Raw genomic sequence first — 12,852 nt, forward strand, 5'->3', positions numbered from 1 at the left:
AGGGAGAACGGAAAGATGAAAATAGCAATTGAGATTAAAGATGGCTGCGTTGCATGATTGAAGCAACCCAATACTAGCTAGCTAGCTAGCTATATATAAAAGGCTAATACCACTCAGTCATCACGAAATCTCCAGAATCGTAAAACCTACAAAGTTGAAATTTGGCACGTATGTTCCTCTTGGCTTCTAAGTGCTCGGTAAGAAAGGATTTTTCGAAATGACCATTAGATCATTAGTATTTCTTATGCAGTAATTAACACACTAGCTCTGTTGCTAAGGAGGTCTACTCCCCCTGCCCACCTGAAAAGAACTCTGTTCCAACTGCCATTTGCCTCATATTGACACGCTCTGATGCTAAGGAGTTGGACATTCTACTCCCCCTCCCCATCTGAAAAGAAGTCTGTTCCAACTGCCAGTTGCCTCACATTCCGTTACCTCAATTCAAACTGGCAGACGTTCCACTCCTTCACTCAGGAGTGGTCTGGGGCGCCTTACAGTACTAAATGTCGGTACCTTATCAAAATGTCTACGCCTTCCACCTATGGAACTGCTTCCGGATTCAAGGCAGCGGGAGTGATAATCCCTTATGTGTTTCATTCACCGACCACCACTGAGCCAAAGGATTACGAACCATGATTTGTCTCCGACAACTCACATAGTTTCATTGCGAAGCAATGTAATAAATACAATTTACACACTCATACAAAACAAGCAGGCTCCTCTAATGCAGTGTTTCTCAACCCTGATCGCTTTACGATGGGTGGACTTCAACTCCCAGAATTCCCAGGGAGAAAGACTGGGAATTCTGGGAGTTGAAGTCCACTGCCAAGGCTGAGAAACACCATTGCCGTGTGCAGTATAACGAGCTGTTATACTGCACAAAATAGATAGCTTTCTGGGATTTTAAATATTCTCTCATTTTTCATTTCTAAGAAGGAAGTTTCTAGAACCTGCTACAATTTTATAGAGACCCCAGAGGAAAAAGCTTTAGTGTGCTAATCAACATTCATGCCACAGATATACAGGAAGAAAAACTGAATTTTTGTACGCCATTAGACAGCTGTTGTTGCTTTTAATTAAAAAAAATTTGCAGAAACCTCCTTTTAAAATTATTGTGTCTCTTGTAGAGAGAATTGGCAAGAGAAAAATAGAAAAAACTGTGGCAGGTTATAAAATATGAAGGCTATGAAAATGGAGCATTTCAACCGCAGCGTTTCAAGAAACAATTAGGATTATTATTATTATTATGTACAGCGCCTGGTTTGTGGAAAATGAATTTGCTCCAGAAACAGCGACCTCCTTCACGCACTACACAAAGCCTCAAATTTATTACACTAAATAAAACCGCAGGCTAGGTTTGATTTATCTATCAAAGCATAAACCATGATGCTTGATTCCCCCTTCACCAAGCATGGCTTGTTCAGTTTTGGATTTTGAGGGATGTGCACATTTAGCAAACTAAATCCAGCAGTACATAGTTAAGTGAAACATGTCTTAGAATGCAGCAGATTTTCCGAATTTTTCTTCATGAATCTTTCTTCCAAACTCCCCTTCCCGTTCTGCCTTATAGACAGATCGACTCCTGGAGGCTTGAAACATTTGAGGGAAGATGGGGAACTCTGGTGTGCCGATAAAGGCTCGAAAAAAGCCGGATGGTGAGCTGCGTTTTCATTTGTTAGGATAACAGAACAAAATCAGATTCTCTACAAGAATCTGAGCTACTAACGGTCAAAGTGAATTGGCGGTAGATAAGGTGAACGGATGGACTAACTTAGATCTTTGTGGGTGCGGAGAGTTTTGAGACTCGTGATGCTCTTGACTCCCTCCCTCAGTCTGGAGAAGCAGTTAGAGTAACAGAGGTGGAAGGGATTTTCGAGGTCTTCTAGTCCGACCCCCTGCTCAGGCAGGAAAGCCTATACCATTTCAGACAAATGGCTGTCCAATCTCTTCTCAAAAACCTCCAGTATTGGAGAGTTGTTAGTATGTGTTTTTTTTTCCAAACTGTCAAAAAACACGATAGCCAGAAGCTTTAGTGTTTTTAAGGGGACTGGACAAATTTGAGAAAGATGAGAAAAATCCTGCCAATGGTGTGTATCACATCTCTGCTCTATCCTTATACGCGTTAATAAAAAGAACACCTATTTACTGTTAGCTTTTTAACAATGGAAACAGCTTTTATTTTTGTGTATGCGTATAATGGTGGAGCAGAGATGTAACAACATTCCTCTTGTGGCCTGCCAATAGCCAGCAGAGCTGACATCAGATTCGGACAGTGAGGAGGTTGGGGAGGAAACCTGGGCCAGTCCTGGAGTCTGGGGAAGGCTCTGATGAGGGCTCTGTGTCGGAGGCAGAGAGGGGGCCAGGGCCATATGCCAGTTCTCGATTGCCTTCGGAGTCAGATAGCAGTGAGGCAGAGGAACAGCTGGAGCCTGTTCCCAGTGTGTGCATGTACAGAGTTGCCAGATGAAGGGAACAGCTAAAGAACAGGGGTCGACTTGGGAGTAAGGCCACAGGTGGACAACAAATGGCCCCTCCCAGAGGAGATAAAAGTGGAGCGAAAGGGGAGTGTAGTTTGCAGGAGATAATTAGTTCACTTAATTGGTTCATGACTCTCCGAGACTCCTGGCCAAATTTTCCAGACATCGGCCTGGCAGCTCTCCAAGCCAGATATGGTCTGCGACCGTAAATCCTCCCTTGAAAGGCTTTGCTGGAAGTGAATGAGCAGAATTCACAGCAAATTAATAAAAGGGCTTTTTGTTGGGACAAGGAGTTTGCTTCATGCTCTTGGGAAGCCTCGGTCATAACAACTCCAAATCATGACCATCCGGGCTGCCTCTTCTACATGCCTGCCCCAGACATACACTCTGCCAATTTTATGTCCATAAAATCATTTCTTTTTATTATTTGTTATAAAAACATAATACAAGTTTTGCTGTGCCCATCACTGGTGGGACATTGGAATCATTGTTACATGGTAATGCCAAGGACGGATATATGTTGTTGGCCTCTGAGTGACAACTCTTAGTGCCTTTTCAAAGACCCTTCACCCTCCGGAAAGGAAGAGTTTGGGGAAACAGAGCAGCGTAGAAACCGTAGTAAAGGAAACCCTTTGTCAGTCCATCCGTTTGTCAATAAATAAATAAAAATAAATAAACAGCTCATCTCTTTTGGACTCTCTTGCTTCCCTGTCTTTTGAACCCGGAAGAGATGGATGAGGGGCCAGGTGAGCCAAGGAAACAAGCCTACTTCGAAACCTGGAATGTGCAGATGTGATGAATATTCACAGGTTCCTCTGTTTGGAAAGCCAAGCAGATTCCTTGACCATGGGAAATCTAGCACACCAAAGAGAGACCCTTTTACCTCCCTTTTCTCCCCTACATGAAAATCAGCCTGGCATGGGAAAGGGAATTGGGTTGCATTGTCTGCAGAGGTGCAGGCTCTCTAAATTCTGCAATCTCACCGTGGGAATCCAGGCTGCTCTCTAAACGTCTTTTTTTCTTGGTCTTAGTTGACTCTCCTTTGCTTAGCACAGATGATAACGGAAATTGTTTTGTGGTAATTCAGCAATAGGATTGGCAAGGAAAAGAGAGTAATGCAGAAGATCTCCCAGCTTGTCTTCTGGAAGGGGGCAGCTATGGAGAAAGGGTTCTGGAGGGGGCCGGGAAGGAGATATGCATGAAGATGGGTGGGCGAATGAGTGGATGGATAGAAGATAGAAAGGATGGATGAGTGGATGGATGGTGAATGAGTGGATGGATGGATGGATGCATAGATGGATGGATAGAAGATGGATGGGTGGGTGGGTTGATGGGTGGATGAGTGGATGGATAGAAGATAGGATGGATGGATTGATGGAGGGGTGGGTGGGTGAGTGGGTGGGTGGGTGGATGAGTGGATGGATTGATGGAGGGGTGGGTGGGTGAGTGGATGAGTGGATGGATGGGTGAGTGAGTGGATGGATGCATAGATGGATGGATACAAGATAGGATGGGTGGGTGGGTGGATGAGTGGCTGGATATAAGACAGAATGGATGGATGGATTGATGGAGGGGTGGGTGGGTGAGTGGGTGGTTGGATGAGTGGATGGATTGATGGAGGGGTGGGTAGGTGAGTGGGTGGGTGGATGAGTGGATGGATGGGTGAGTGAGTGGATGGATGCATAGATGGATGGATACAAGATAGGATGGGTGGGTGGGTGGATGAGTGGATGGATAGAAGATAGATGGATGGATGGATTGATGGAGGGGTGGGTGGGTGAGTGGGTTGGTGGGTGAGTGAGTGGATGGATGGATGGGTGAGTGAGTGGATGGATGCATAGATGGATGGATACAAGATAGGATGGGTGGGTGGGTGGATGAGTGGATGGATAGAAGATAGATGGATGGATGGATTGATGGAGGGGTGGGTGGGTGAGTGGGTTGGTGGGTGAGTGAGTGGATGGATGGATGGGTGAGTGAGTGGATGGATGCATAGATGGATGGATAGAAGATAGAATGGGTGGGTGGATGGGTAGGTGGGTGGGTGGATGGATAGAAGATAGGAAGGATAGATGAATAGATAGTTGGAAAGATGGAAAGAAGGTAGAAAGCATAGATGGATGAAAAGGTGGATGGATGGAAAATTGAGGGATGGATGGAAAGATAGAGGTAGACAGACAGACAAAGACAGACAGACAGACAGTCCTCTATCTATTTAATGCCAGGGAAGCTAAGGATTGATGGCCTATAACTTAACCATCCTCCAAAGAAGACCTAGGAAGAACCCATTCTACATTATTTAACAGTACAGACTGTGCTCTTCTATATCTTACTCATTTTGCATCTAGTCCCCTTAGTTCAGATAACAAGAGGGGGGAAAAATCCAAACCAGGAAAACCAACCCAACCAGGAGATTCTTTAGAAATACTCCTGGCTTACTTGGGATCGTGCCTTAATTTTGAAAAATAGAAAGATTGTTAGAAAAGGTCCCGCCCCCCCTCCATACAAACACATAATAGGAGGGTGTGCAACACATTCCCACTAAGCACAAGCATTTGCACTGGGTTGAAACAGGAATCAACTCTATTCCGGCTTGCGACATCTGACGCATCTCCCTAGATCATACATATCTTCCACCTTCCCACCCATTGCTTAGGACAGTAGCAGTGACAGTTGTTTGTTTCGTCCTCCAACAGTTCTGGGAAGTAGGGTTGCAGCAAGTCCACCCTCATCCAACCGAGTTTCACGGTTGAGCAGGGAGGTGGACCCTGGGTTTCTCCAGACGTAGTCCCATGATCTATCTACAACGCCGCCTTGCCCCCCCCCCCTTCACTCTGTTGATGATTCGAACAAGATCTTGGAGGTACAGCCCAGACTAATTATCGATGCTAAATCTTGGAGAACAACCCACAATTGGGTCAGTGACTCTTGAGATACCCATTGGCGTTCAAGTCCACCTCTTTGTTCCACCAAGCCCTCCAGGCTTGATATTTCTTCACAGTTTTACGCCGGGCAAACCTAAAAATGCTGACCATGAAAACACACGACACAGCGTACATGATGAAACCTCCCACTTTGATGAAGACCCTGGGCCTGGGTGACAGCAGCACGCTGTACATCAGCCAAGCCCCGACCCCGATCCTCACGCCTGCGAAGAGCACCACGAAGAGGAAGTCCACCACGTCTCCTATCAAGCTGGGGTACAGCCCCTTCTCCCGCAGAAACCAGCGGGCCTGCAGGAAGGGGTTGGTGAGTTCGCTGCCGAAGATGACGGCGTTGACCTCGGCGGCAGACTCGCCCAAGGCCAGGGAGGCGCTGATGCCCAGGATGCTGACAGAATGGTGGACCAACATCAAAGGTCCTTCAGCCTTAAAGTAGACGCACCATCCCAGGTCAAACAGGAAGTAACCCAAACTGATGCACAACGCGTAGACTTGAAGTACCGTGTTTGGGTACCCTAGAGGACAAGGAAGAGAGGAAAATCAAAGATACAAGTACGCCACGGTGGCGCAGTGGTTAGGAGTGCAGTACTGCAGGCGACTTCTGCTTCTAATGTCAGGCCTGCAGTCATATTCTTCTTCGAACCTTGGCCTGCCATACTTTCTAATATTCTACTATGTCTTTTCTACTGTGGGAAGATGGGAGGGGGGATTGTACGGAGCAGATGCTATGTAGTCAAAGCAAAATTCCTTTCTAGAAAGCCAAGGTCATCCTTTGTCTCTGCACCTCTGCAAGGTTTGCTTCTATGGAAATGAACCAGACATACCTGGGTAAGTCATTGGCCAGGGGCCGTCAATAAACCCAATGTAGCCGGAGAGGCAGGTGGCGAAGACGCCATGAGTCAACGTGACCAGTCGGCAGCTCCATTCACAGGGGCGCTCTCGGTAGTGATGGCAGGACCAGGCGTAGAGGGAGAGCCAGCCACACAGGCTGAGGGCCACCCACAGCATCATGGCCACCATCCTTCTGCAGTGGAATAGAAGGGAAATGTGGAAAAAGATGGATGGATGGATGGATGGATGGTTGATTGGATGGATGGATGGATGGATGGTTGAATGGATGGATGGATGGTTGATTGGATGGATGGATGGATGGATGGATGGTTGATTGGATGGATGCATGGATGATTGGATGGATGGGTGGATGATTTATTGGATGGATGGATGCATGGATAGATGGACGGATGGTTGATTGGATGAATGCATGGATGGATGGATGGATGGATGGATGGATGGATGGATGGATGGATGGATGGATGGATGGATGATTGGATGGATGGATGATTGATTGGATGGATGCATGGATAGATGGATGGATGGACGGATGGATGATTGATTGGATGGATGCATGGATAGATGGATGATGTGCATCAAGTTGTTGTCCAATCTTAGCAACCACCTAGATTCTCTCAGCCCCACATGGCCCTACTTCAACACTCAAAACTGGATTTGAAGCCCACCCATCTCAAAGCTGCCAAAGGTTAAAAACACAACACTAGAGGGTCCTTCTGGTCCTTCCCTGGCCAAGCCACATGGGATCTATGGTTGGGTTCCTCCCACACGGGACAAGCCCTCCCTCCCTCCCTTAACCAGAGCTCACCCCATACATCCCAAGCTGTGCAAATCTCCAAGCCATCAAGCATATATTCCTTAGACTTAGAGCAAGCGCACCGCGGGAACTAACTCTGCGGAGACCCTCTCCTCCTCCTCCTCCTCCACGCCCCCGGCCGTGGCGCATGGTTGCAATGCCGCACATGGGCGGAACGGAGCCCCAGGCTCACTTTTGTGCCCAAGCACAACCTGTGGCGCGTTCCTTGCGCGCCCCTGCCGCTTCCTCCAGCCTTTTTTCCCCGCAGCATCGCACACCGGCCGAAGCGCGTTCCCGGTGAGCTGGAGCGCTCCCCACTGCAATCGCCCGGACCCTTCGCCCACCGCCCCACCCAAGCCAAGGCCAGCCAGCCAGCCAGTCCCTCCGGCCGAGGAGAGCGCGCGAGCGGGCGCACCTGTCGGAGCTCACCTGGCCAAGCCAGGCCCCGGGCTTTCTTCTCCTGGTCGCCCCCGGCGGCGAGGCGTCTCCCGGTGACCGAGATCACCGAGCTTCGTCCGGGCAGGCAGAGAACGGAAGCCAGCTTAGGGTCACCTGCTGGTGGGGAGGACGGATGGCAGCGCCCGCGGGCACCGCGCCGCCCGCCGATTGCGCGCAGGAGTCCCAACGCGCAATGAGGGGAAGGAGGCGCCTCGCTGGATCGCTTGAGGCCTCGGCTTGCTGGGAGAACGCGGCCAGGGGCTTACTTGGTAGGCAGACCACGGTTAAATTAAACTAGGTTTAAGGTTAGAAAACCCTTTTCCGACGGTCGTTGAAGGAAAGCAGCGAAACTGAGAAGGCGAAGGAGCGCGTCGGTTCCGCAGGTACAGTAGATAGATGCCCTAGAAGGAGGCGCCTACGCTTAGTTTGCAAACAGGTAACGCTGAAGTTAAATACCTGTAACTATCTGCAGCTTGGCCAGTTGGCAACAGGGCAGGAAGCAGCCAGAAATCTGATCCAAGGCCAACAGCTGTCGGGTTACAGTTGGCAAGGCAGCTGGTCAGTCCCTGGTCAGAATGCAATCCTTTCAAAATCTTGTTGGGTATAAAGAAGATGTACGAGGCCAATTGAAATATTTGGGAAGGCTCACGTCCATTTAAGGACTGGCAATTGGGCAAGTTTTAATGGGTTAAGTCTAGAGGATTCCTGTATGTTACAATGTATGTAAAATCTTCAGGGGTGACAATGCTGACTGCTTACTGGGAAAAATCAAATGTTACAAAAGATAGATAGACAGACAGACAGAGACAATGATGGATGGATATTGTAGATAGATGATGGATGGATGGATGGATGGATGGATGGATGGATGGATGATAGGTAGGTAGGTAGGTAGGTAGGTATCTAAATAGACACCTTTCACCCTGGCTGGCTGATAAGGAGTCGAGCTCTGTGGCTCAATGGTTAACACATCTGCCTTAGAGGCAATACAGCACAGGCTCGATTCCCAGCAAGGGTATGGCTAGCTGATGAGAGCTAAATAGCTTGAAATAGATCTATACTAGTCTCCCTTTATTTATTTATCAGCACAAATATAACAAATGTAACAAAAAGGCAACAGTAAAAAAAATATTGGGTTCTGTCTGGATGGTCTCTTGTGACGAGCCGAAGGACAGAGAATGGAAGTAGTGATCTTCCTCCCATATTTGGGCATACCGGGGGTTGTAAAATCTAGATAGATAGATAGATAGATAGATAGATAGATAGATAGATAGATAGATAGATAGATAGACAGACAGACAGACAGACAGACAGACAGACAGCGGATGAATATCATAGATAATGGATGGATATTAGATAGAAACCTAGATAGACCGGCCAATAGATAGACAGACAGATGGACAGACAGATAGACAGATGATGGATGGATTCCATAGATGATGGATGGATGGATGGATGGATGGATGGATAGAGAATAAGACAGACAGACAGATATTGCTTTTGTAACCTTTGATTTTTCCCAACAAGCAGCCTCCATCTGACCAGGAATCCTGGCTGATGCTTTATTAGCTCTTTATTAGTTGCTTGGGAATTCCCGCTGCGTCCAAATCTTATACCCCCCCCCCAAATAGTTTTATACAAAAAGAAAGCTGTCTGTTTATGAATCAGTAAACACAGCATAATTTATAACTGAATAAGCACATTTATTAAATCACATTCATTCAGCCTAAACTCCTTCGAGTAGCTCTGTTCTCGCTTAGCAAACGTATTATTGATGTGACAAATTCCAAATATCTCAGGATATAATTGAACAAATCCTTGAACCTTCTCCCTTCGTCGCAGATTCCCACGTCCCACACGGATATCAAGAAATCTGTGAATTGCCATGTCGTGATTCACACGTTAGACCCCCGTTTCCCGTATTCGCCTAAATTGGTTAGACTGTGGATTCGTTCGAGTTTTCCTTGCCGCAAATATGACCCAGTTAAACTCCGCAAGCAATCCCGTGGGACGTTTGAAGAGAAGGATTAAGGGCAGCTTTCTGGAGCATTGTGAGGTTAGCACTAATTATTCCCCTGAGTACAGGAGAACAATGTCAGGAGTAGAGAAGCAAGGGGAAATCACTGCTTGTTAAATGTCCACACGCTTCTTGGTTCATGGAGTTTTGGGAAGATTTGGTCCAATGGTTAATACGCCAGGCTAGAAAGCAAGAGACCAGGAGTTCAAAACTCTCCTTAGCCACAAAACCCATCTGGGAGACTTTAAGACAGTTATTCTCTTTCAGCCCAGCTCACCTCACAGGGTTGTTGTTGGGAGGAATAGGAAGGGGAAGCTGTCTTTGATCTATTTGCTGCCATCAGTTATTTGTGAAAATAATAAAGGTGGGATAGGAAGGAAGGAAGGAAGGAAGGAAGGATAGAGTATGAGGAAGGGAAGAAGGAAGGAAGGAATATAGTATGAGGAAGGAAGGAGGAATAGAGTATGAGGAAGGGAAAGGAAGGAAGGAGGAATAGAATATGAGAAAGGGAAGAAGGAAGGAAAGGAAAAGAGGAAGGAAGGAAAGAAGTAAGGAAGAATAGAGTATGAGGAAGGGAAGAAGGAAGGAAAGGAAAGGAGGAAGGAAGGAAAGAAGGAAGGAAGGAAGAATAGAGTATGAGGAAGGGAAGAAGGAAGGAAGGAATATAGTATGAGGAAGGAAGGAAGGAAGGAGGGAGGAATAGAGTATGAGGAAGGGAAGAAGGAAGGAAGGAATATAGTATGAGGAAGGAAGGAAGGAAGGAAGGAAGGAGGGAGGAATAGAGTATGAGAAAGGGAAAGGAAGGAAGTAGGAATAGAATATGAAGAAGGAAGGAAAGGAAAGGAGGAAGGAAGGAAGATCCCTACAGGCTTACTGTAGTAAGAAGAACCAATCTCTTCTCTACATCTAGAAAACTATTCATAATATGTGAAAACATGTTCTGTGTTTCGTCCAGTTCTTCTGAAAACCTTGTACCTCCAAATATATTTACACAAGAAGTTTTTATATAGGAGGCTAAACAACAATACTATCAACATTAAAAAAAAAATACTACAATAATTTCGAACACCATACAAGAAATTTGGAAAAACAGAGATTCTTCTATTACAAAATACTTTCAGGTCTCAAGGAATATGAAATATATTTGTTAGGATCTAAAAAGAAGCATGCCACAAAAATTCTTTTTCGGGTTGATTGGTCTCCTAAAGAGGAAAATTGGATTATTCCTTTCCTGTTAGAGTCATTTTTGATATCATCATCAATATTTGGATCATTTTCACGATTAGTTCCTTATTGTCCTAGGGGTTCATTTGCAAAGAGCTTGGGATACATCCTGCACACTCCATTGCTGAAAATATTGTTTTATATTCCTGGAAGGACCCTTGTGTGTCACAGACCACAAACGGTCCATTCTCCCCTCTTTGAATTGGTCCTTAATTGTCATAAAACAAGCACCAAACAGTCTGATTCCATGCAGTTCAAGTTTAATGGTTTATTTAAAAACTGTAGCTATTTTTATATCGATGCAATTATTCTGTCCATATTGCAAAAAAAGTAGGGGGGAAAAACCCAACCGCCAAGAACATTGTTCCCTTGGCCGATCCTGTTCATTTGATTTCACGGATCTGTTTGTTTGACTTGTATTTGCAAGTCCTTCGAAATATTTTCCTTTGTAGTTGTAAGCAAACTTAAGAGCTGGAATGTTGTTGTTTTTTCCAGATCCTCAAATCCACTCTGGAGCAGGGAGTTCAAAAACTATTCGAATCCCCCGGGGATTTGCGCTGGGAAGAAATAGACCCAGAGCAAACCATGAGTAGGATGTCGTAGTGGGAATGCTTGACTGGAATGGCTGCTCTCAGGATGAGCAGACACGGGCTTGAGTGAGTTGTGAAATTGCACCCTCTGGAGGCGCAAACATTGCATAAAAGATAAAGATAAAGGTTCCCCTCGCACATATGTGCTAGTCGTTCCCGACTCTAGGGGGCGGTGCTCCTCTTCATTTCTAAGCCAAAGCACCAGCGCTGTCCGAAGATGTCTCCGTGGTCATGTGGCCAGTTTGACTAAACAATGAAGGCGCATGGAACGTTGTTACCTCCCCACCAAATTTTTTTACTTCCTTTTTTATGTGCTTTTGAACTGCTAGGTTGGCAGAAGCTGGCAGAAGCTGGGAGCTCACTCCGTTACGTGGTGCTAGGGATTCGAATCGCCGAACCTTTCTGATCGACAACCTCACTGTCTTAGCCACTGAGCCACCGCATCCCTTAAAACATTGTGTAGATTTACCCAAAATTAGTGGCCTGTGATTGGTAGGTACCCAGCCTCTAGCTTAACCAGGTAGGATAACAGTACCAGAAATCTGTCTAGGGGGAATCCCACATTCTGGAAAGAGTCCACATTCTGGACTGACCGCTGGTTTGAAAGAGGGGTCAAGGAAGCAGGGGTGGGCTTCAAAAATTTCACCAACAGGTTCGCTGCCCCATTGCTGAGTGGGTGTGGCCATGGTGGGCGTGGCCTAGTCAGCCTCCTGCACCATGGCAGAAGGAGAGGCGTTTTTCTCCTTCCCCAGGCTCGGGAGGCTTTTCTCGCACCTCCGGGAGGGTGAAAACTGAATTTTTCTGGAGGCCCTCCGGAGGCTGGAAACAGGCTTGTTTCTGGATGTCTGGAATTTCCAGTAGGCCCATTTCCCCCCTTATCCCCGACCCTCTGCATGTGCCCTGCACTGCATGATGAATGGGCCACGTGGAGACTCCTGGGAAGGGTGGGGGGGAATGGGATGGGATGGGCGTGGCCAGCCAGGGGTAGCATTTGGGGATTCACCAAACTGAGCAAAATTCTAGCTAGAGGATCGCCCGAACCTGTGCGGACCCCCAGCTACACACACGCGCGCACACACACACACACACACACACACGGAAGCCATCCACATTAAAAGTGAACAGCCCTCTCCCAACTGAGGGGTGGTGGGGTGGGATACGCCTATCTCCTGTTTACAACACCGTGAAGTTTTCTCGCCCATTTGCACCCTGAATCGGGCTACCCTGAGGGTGCAGATAACACCCCCCCCAAGTGCGCACTCTTTCTGAGACTCTCAGAAAGCGAATGGGCGGCCTTCAGGCTGCTAAGACCTCCACGGCTGCAGGGCATATAAACCCTTCCATTCTCCGCCGTTCGGTCAGAACAGAAGAAGCACCTGGGTTGAGAAGCAAAACATCTTCAAGGAAAAAAACAAGAAAGTCCAGTTGCTTTGGGTGGTAGGGGGAGGGGGGGAATAAATAAAATGCATCTTTGGAACAGCCAGAAATGTGGTTTCGTATCCTGTCCTTGACCAACTGG

At 46.9% G+C, this 12,852-nt stretch overlaps 1 protein-coding gene across 1 annotated transcript; it reads right to left on the reverse strand.

Moving 5' to 3' along the window:
• Window positions 1–5,395: 5,395 nt before the first annotated feature.
• LOC116516370 (TLC domain-containing protein 5-like) lies at window positions 5,396–6,439 on the reverse strand. The gene is made up of 2 exons (XM_032228801.1): window positions 6,244–6,439; window positions 5,396–5,934 (listed from the first exon to the last, which is right to left on the reverse strand). Exons 1-2 carry the CDS (start codon window positions 6,437–6,439, stop codon window positions 5,396–5,398), a joined length of 735 nt encoding a protein of 244 aa, XP_032084692.1.
• Window positions 6,440–12,852: the final 6,413 nt, after the last annotated feature.

The sequence above is a fragment of the Thamnophis elegans genome, chromosome 13 (assembly GCF_009769535.1).
Source record: "Thamnophis elegans isolate rThaEle1 chromosome 13, rThaEle1.pri, whole genome shotgun sequence".
Classification (NCBI taxonomy): domain Eukaryota; kingdom Metazoa; phylum Chordata; class Lepidosauria; order Squamata; family Colubridae; genus Thamnophis; species Thamnophis elegans.